Genomic DNA, 7,519 nt, shown 5'->3' with positions numbered 1-7,519 from the left:
AGTGATTGAAGGAAGAGAAGAAGAAAGGAACCAGGATTAAATGAAAACATGTACCATTATTTTATAAGGAGTAATAGCAACTTTATATCACTCAACAAACATTAGATTTCTTACTGTGAATGAATAGAAGTTCACCCCTTTTCTAGAAAATGGTGTTGAAAGGGAAATCATTTGAACAAATTGTTTAATGAAACTCTTTGAGCCCATGGACAAATAAAAGCTTTTATTTTTGAGAAAAGTAACATTTGTCCTTTGAAAATTCCAGCAATGGGTTAAGAAAAAATATATTTTATGACTTTTTAGTAGGAGGAAGTTGGTTTGAGGAATTAAAAAAATAAAGTCACAGTATTAAATTCTCTTGGTGTTTAAATAATTTATTTGATATTTGCTATGTGTGCATTCATTTCAATCCTTGACACACTTATCTTCCATACATGAAAAATAGTGGCCTATTTAAGAAACCTTAATAAATGACAATATTTTTCAAATGCACTTTATAAATACAAATATTTCAAAGTGAAGGGAGAAAATTGTTGAATGAGTAGACAATTTTGAGCATTTCTAATTTACAAAAGTATGCCTACTTTTTTTCAGTAAATGAATATAACCACTTAAAAAATATATGTGTGTGTGTATGTGTATGTGTATGTGTATATACCCACACACAGTACAGAAACATTTCAAAGTGGCAAGTTTTTAGTGCACTGCCAAAGTGCTACAATAACTGTCATCCACAGACATGTGCAAACACTACTGGACTGGTACACTAGAGCAAATAAGAGAATATTAGTTAGGAGAACTCTGTGGCAAAAACTTTTTAAAAAGGAAAACAATTAAACAGAAATCTACTTCCATCTGAACAATATATAATCTCATTTATCATCTGAGTCATATATACATACATACACACACAGTATTTTCTAAGATGAGAAAACAGTGGTAGGAAAAGATATATCCATTAAAAAATTACAAAAGAAAGGCATAGCAAGGACTGGAATGCACGTGCATGGGAATGGAGTGTGGACAAAGTTAAGCAGAAAGTAACAGAAATCAAATGGAATGAATCATGGAAGTTGGATGAATGGAAAAGGAGAGGTGAAAATAATTTCTCTTTGTTTTAAGCTATGTATACAACTGTCAGTCACTAGCCAAAGCCCATTTGGAATGTAAGCTGGCTAAATTGTCATGAGACACAGCACAGACTTTGCCAAAACTACAGGGTTGTTCTGAATTTTGTTCCACAAAATTCAAAAGCTGCACTCATATAAGACAGTTTACACAATATTCAGATTCATTCTATCTTTCCAAATCTGAGAAAATGCAAACAATGAGCTCTCCAGACCACAGAGGGAAAGAAACCTTCTCTATTCCATTATCAGAGCTTCATACAATAGCAGGCTCCATAATCACAGTGAAGTCTGACTTTGGAAGCAGCACAAAGATGGTGACAAACTCGTCTAATGGAAAGGGATGCAGATATACCTGTGAGCAATGTCTCCTCTCCTGCAATTTCCCCACAGAAATTCCTGCGAGTAGGGGGTAATTATTCAGGGGAGAAAATAAAGACATTCCCTATCCTGCCTCACGCTAAACCTCAGAAAATTTATTGCCTAACATGAATAGGATTAAATTATCTCAATTTCTCCCTTAGAGTAGGGAGGCCTGACAGGGTAAAAAATTATATAAATTCCTCAGAATATGCCAAAGCACATAATACTTTTCCTTACATATTAAAAACTTGAAAAGAAGAATATTCTAAAGTATGTTAGTTATGTGTATGCATTACTATGATCATTTGATGGCTATGAAACTGAGGCTTAGTTAACAAGGCCACTTATCCCACACAAATTTGACCCTGGGTTTGTTTCATGTCAAAATTCAGGCTGGCAATTTCAACAAAAACAAATCCTGCCCTCATTTAAAAAGGTCAGGAAGTTATATAAATGGGGAGAACAGCCAACATTTTTTTTATTAGCCTTTTTCTTGTTAATTATATCACTGTTTAAGAAAATATTCCTGAATTAAATATTTCTATTAAACTTTTATAAATGCCTTAAACAGCATTTCCTCCTCCACTACTAGTAATTCTACAAAAAACAATCCATGATATCAGAAACACAGGTAATCATGAATAAATTCATTCATCAGCAGCAACTGCAGATATCACAAAGAGAGAACCAGACATTATGTACTACCTGAAAAAAGAACACAACACAACCTAGGAAATATTCCTGCCCCGAAAATCACATTTCCAATCTGATCAAGTCTCTAGATCCAATGACCAAATTCAGGAAACAGAGGATAGAGGAACTTAACACCAGGATGTAATCACAAAAATTTAAGATTGTGGCAAATGCTACATGCAAAACAATCTATGCAAGTTAAGAGACAAAGGGGAAACACAAATTAAAAAGACACAGAAGAGATTTACTGGAATCCTATATTAAAAATATTAAAATAAATATTTATGGGACAACTGCAAATTGGAATCTGACTAGATATTTATTGGTATTAAGGAGTTATTGTTAACTTTAAGTATGATAATGGAATTGTAATTTTTTCCAAAAGAGCCCATCCTTTATAGAACTATATATAGAATAATTATGATTGAAATGATGTAATATCTGGTATTTATTACAAAATATTTCTTGAAAAGGGTTAGAGTGAAAATTAGATAAACAAAACTGTGAATAAATAATAGTTGATTTTGGGTGCAAAACATATGGCTGCTTCGTGTACCATTATGTACGTTTGGAAAAAAAAAAGCACATGCAACACCATCACTAAAAAATGCCCTAATTTTTTTCCAAGGAAATAGCTTAATATCAAGGAATCACAGAGTTAAAAATACCTTAGAAACAATCTATTTAAACCACCTCATTTTATAAATAAGCAAATTAAGGCTCAGATAGGTTAAGTGACTTGCTCAGGGTCACACAACTTGACATGAGTCAAGATCATAATTTAAATCTTCAGACTCATAGCCCAGGACTTTGTTCTTTTTCAAACCTATGGGAAATGACTGCATTTAAACATTTAGTCCAGAATATCCTTAAAATTGAGTGTAATTAACAAAAGTAAGCCATGTGGCAAGGAATTAATAGTTCATACCAAAAATGAGCTGCCAGTCACTGTGATAAGATCTGTTTCTTTCTGAGAACCATGGTTTCCTGCTGGATTGGAAAATCCAAACTGGGTTTCTTCCTCCTGTCCAAAGAAGTCAGAGTCAGGATGTACATTCCATTCTGCTTTGGTTGGCGTCAGTAGTTCTGAGACACTGTTTTCACAAAGGGTGCTGGAAGGAGTCAGAGCATCTGTGTCCACTGTTAGCTTGCTGCTGGGCGTCAAAGCTTGGGGTTCTTGACTCGAGTTTTTCATAGCCAAAGGGCCCAGAGATGCCAATGGCCCCACACTTAGACTTGAGGCATCATCCATATCTAAGGGACCCTGCTGAAAACCAGAGGCTGTTGTTCCAAAAAAGAGAGAGGTATCCAGACTTTGGGGAAGGTCACTGGTGGCCATCAAGGTCCGAGGGTCCACAGCCTGCCCTAAGGAATTATTATTATTAGCAGGGAGGTTCCCTGCCAGAGTTGAACTCACAGAAGCCACATCAATAGTCAAGATTCCAGAGTTCACCAGTGCTGTGTCCAACACTGCAGCAGAACTACTGCCAGGCACATCAGAGAAGAGAGACACTAGCTCTGCATCATTGAGATCACTCTGTCCCTGGCTGGTAAGTTCACTGCTGGGTGTAAGAGAATTTGCAGCTTCCAGCTGAGCTAAGAGATCCTGGCTGAGGTTGTGCCTTTTGGCCATGTGGGTCTTCATGCTGTGCTTGGATGTGAAAAGTTTATTACAAGTAGAGACTGGGCAACGGCTTTTCCAAGTGTCCACATCCTGCAAGTGTTTCTTGGAGTGAATGTAGAGACTACTGCGAGCAGAGAACCTGGCACAGCAGCCTTCCACAGGGCACACAAAAGGCTTTGTGCCCAGGTGGGTTATGCTGTGGCCTTTCAGGTGCTCGGCCCTCGTGAAAGATTTCCCACAGCCTTCCACAGGACACATGAACCTCCGGTCATCATCGTGCTTCCTTTTGTGCCTTAAGAGTTTGGACATGCTGGTGAAGTTCCAGCCACAGCCGTCAAAGTCACAAAGGAAAGGTCTCTCACCTGTGTGGCTCCGCAGGTGAATTTTCAGGCGACAAGCCTTGTCGTACTGTTTGCTGCATCCAGGAAAAGAGCAGGAGAAGAGTTCCTGTTCCCTGAAGTGGGCACGGTTGTGGGAAAACAGGGCACTCACTGTGATAAACGTCTTCTTGCAGCCGGAAAACGCGCACTGATAGGGCCTCTCGGGCTCGAAATGGCTGCGTTGGTGGGCGCTGAGTTTGGCCTGTGTAGGGAAGCTCTCCTCGCACACCTCGCACTTGAATGAGTTCTCCTGCTCATGGCCCTTCATGTGTGCCTTAAGGTTATACACTGTGGTGAAGCTCTTGCCACAGCCCTCCGCAGGGCAGCCAAAGGGCCGAAGTTTGTCGTGAGACTGCAGGTGCCTCTTGAGCTTGTAGGAGGTGGTGAAAGTCCAGCCGCAGCCGCCCAGGGGGCACTTGAAGGGCCGCTGGCCCTGGCTGCTGCTGTGAGTCAGCAGGTGCACCTTCAGCTGGTGCTTCTTGGCAAAGGTTTGTCCGCACTGGGCCTCGGGACACAGGTACAGCACCACCCCCGGGCCCGGGCCCAGCGGCCTGCGGGGGCTCTCGGCTGCTGCGAGCTGGCTCTCTGCCTCCTCCTCAGGCGCCGGGGCAGGCGCCGGTTCAGCCGGTTCGGCCAGCAGGAGGTCGGGCGGCAGCTCGGGGCAGTCGCTGGGCTGCGCTGCGTGTGGGATCCCGGCTTGGTGAGCCATCAGACCCCCGGGCTGAGGGGCAGGCGCGACCCCAGGCTCCCAGGTTGGCGGCGGGGGCGTGGCAAGGGTGAGGACACCATTCTCAAAGCGCAAAAGCAGGTTTTGGTTGTGGATGGTGACGGTGCCCGCGAAGGTGGCGGCGGGTCCCGGGCCTGGGGCAGGGGCCGAGACTGGTGTTGGAACCGCGGACAGACTACAGGGACCCAGCGCCATGAAGCCCGCGGGATTCGCGCCACTCTCACCCTTCTGGAGCTGTGGGCCAGACTGGGCCTCCTCCCTTCCTACAGGCCCTGAGGCCTGGCGGACTTCCGAGGTCTCCACATCACCACCCACTGGGTCCAGCAGCACCAGGAAAAAGTCGCTGCCACCGCCGTCGCCGCTGTCGCCACCGCCGCCAGCGTTATCAGGCCTGGTCGCCAACGGGCTGGGGCCTGGGCCCCGTGAGGCCGCGCGGGCCTCCTCGCGCCGCCTCCCGGGCCCGCCATCTTGGAGGCCCCGGAGCAGCACGAGTCGGCGCGCGGGGACCTGGCCAGCCCGCGGGTCAGGGCCTCCGTGGACCCGGCTGCCGCCCGCAGGGATGCCAGCACCGCCGCTCTGTCGCGTCCCGGTAGCCGGGAGCAGCCTTGGGCTTTCCATCTCCGTGTTCCTTTGGCTCCGCGGGAACCAGAGCAGAGGAGGAGGCGTGACCCCGCCCCCTGCCGCGGGCCTGAACATGTTCCTGAAAGGAAAAAAAAAATGTGCAGTGCGCAGAAACTGGCCCTATCAGATATTAAAACGTGTTTAACGACACAGTGATTTAAATATTCTGGTACTGGGTCTCTGGAACAGAACAGAAAGTCCAGAGGCAGAGCCTGGTGTACATAAATAAGTTCTGCATTCAATATTTGTAGGAAATCAGGGTCTTGCCGGATAATGAGGAAATGATAGTTCATTCCGGTAAATGGTGCTGAAATACCTAGGAATCTATCTACTAAATGCAACTTAAATTCGTACATCACTGTATATACCAAAATAAACACTCCCAGCCCCTCCCAGTGCTAAGCATGGTACTAAGTACTTTTCATGTGTTAAAATTAGTGTACTGGATGGTTGGATGGCTGGAATTTTTAATCCAGTGACAGAAAATTCCTGCGACAATGCTCTATGTGTCAGCATTAAATTACCATAGTTCTAGCAAATTCTACTGAAAATGATGTCTTTTTTTTTCCTGGACAGGTTCCATATCCAGAACTGTGTTGAGCAAGTTCCTCAGGAAAATTTTTCTCATAGTTAATTTTTTTGGCCTGCTGATGCAAAGATTAGAATGAGTAAGAAGTGAGGCCAAAACAGATTACCACTGCTCAGTGTAGAAGTGCAAAGCCTGAAGATGAAACAATTTATATTGAATCCAACCCACTCCTGGGTTCTCCCTATACAGTGTACTACCTAAACTAACTCTTTACCTTTGCACCATGTTAAATTTCATGTATAATCTCACAGCATATTTTATACCATTCCTTAGCTAATCTAGATTCTCCAGCACATGGAGGTCTCTGGACAGGAGTAGCCATTAAATATGATAAGGTTAAACCCTAAATCACTGTGATGGACTTTCTTGAGATAATGCACAGGACCATATTCAATAGGCCTATTGTGCCTGCTTACATTTCAGTGTGGTGGTCCAGTCTGACTGTAATATATTTGGCCTGTGATACCTAATGATTGTATTAATGTTGATGCTCTTACTCATGCTGCAGCAGGCAGCATGAACTTTTTTACACTGGTTACTCTCAGTCCCCAAGTCCCATGCTAGTGATAAGAAACATTGCAGGTATAGGATAGTCAGACAATGGATCTGCATAATAGCATAGGAAACTCCATTGTTTTAAAGGGACTTTTAGAAAACTTTCTCAAAGTTCGTGTTCCTGAATAGCACACAAATATGCTCTCTGTCGCAAAGGGAAATACTATCTCTACTTTCTTTCAAGGCCATTTGTTAGACACATAGCAATGAAAAATAGTTTGGAACAAAAAGTGTTAATGTTAATACTTTGACTTGTAACTTATATTGAGGTGAGACATTTTATTTAAAATGTTTTTTTCTTTTGGTGTGCCTGTATTTCATAGAATAAGATACCACTAAATCAGGAGAAAAATATTTTAAAAGCTGCTCATCCTTGTACTTTTGTATTCTCTTCCTAGTACTACCAATGTTTTAAGCACATTCAACTCGTGGGCTCAGAAACCACATGAGACAAATTAGCTCACAGCTTTCTCTTCACACATATGACTGGATTGGCTTCTTATCCCAGGCATTCTAAGACCATATACACAAGGACTTATGTATGAACAGGGAGTTTGTCTTGTAAATGCTGGTTGGACCTGCTGCCTGGTACAGCTCTCTTAACTATCACTCTGGCAATGGTGAGATATAAATGTGAAATCTGAAACTTTTTAAAAAGTTTTTATTTTAATTTCAGTTATTTAATATATAGTGTTATATTATATATTATATAGCTTCAGGTATCATATATAGTGGTTCAACAATTCCATACATCACCCAGTGGTCATCAGCTTATCAGGACAAGTGCACTCCTTAATCCCCATCACCTATTTAACCAACATCCCCCCACTGCCTCCCCAC

General features: G+C 42.7%; 1 protein-coding gene across 1 annotated transcript; it reads right to left on the bottom strand.

Moving 5' to 3' along the window:
• Positions 1-358: 358 nt before the first annotated feature.
• ZXDB (zinc finger X-linked duplicated B) lies at positions 359-5,806 on the bottom strand. Its single transcript, XM_043571391.1, has one exon. The coding sequence runs from the start codon at positions 5,608-5,610 to the stop codon at positions 3,106-3,108; it is 2,505 nt and encodes an 834-aa protein (XP_043427326.1). The 5' UTR covers positions 5,611-5,806; the 3' UTR covers positions 359-3,105.
• Positions 5,807-7,519: the final 1,713 nt, after the last annotated feature.

The sequence above is a fragment of the Prionailurus bengalensis genome, chromosome X (assembly GCF_016509475.1).
Source record: "Prionailurus bengalensis isolate Pbe53 chromosome X, Fcat_Pben_1.1_paternal_pri, whole genome shotgun sequence".
NCBI classification, from domain to species: domain Eukaryota; kingdom Metazoa; phylum Chordata; class Mammalia; order Carnivora; family Felidae; genus Prionailurus; species Prionailurus bengalensis.
The sequence above is the reverse complement of the archived record's forward strand: the minus strand, read 5'-3'. Positions and strand labels throughout refer to the sequence as shown.

What these genes read in the sequence shown, in the direction of transcription:
- ZXDB (XM_043571391.1), bottom strand. Translation starts at nt 5,610, where the DNA reads ATGTTCAGGCCCGCGGCAGGGGGCGGGGTCACGCCTCCTCCTCTGCTC.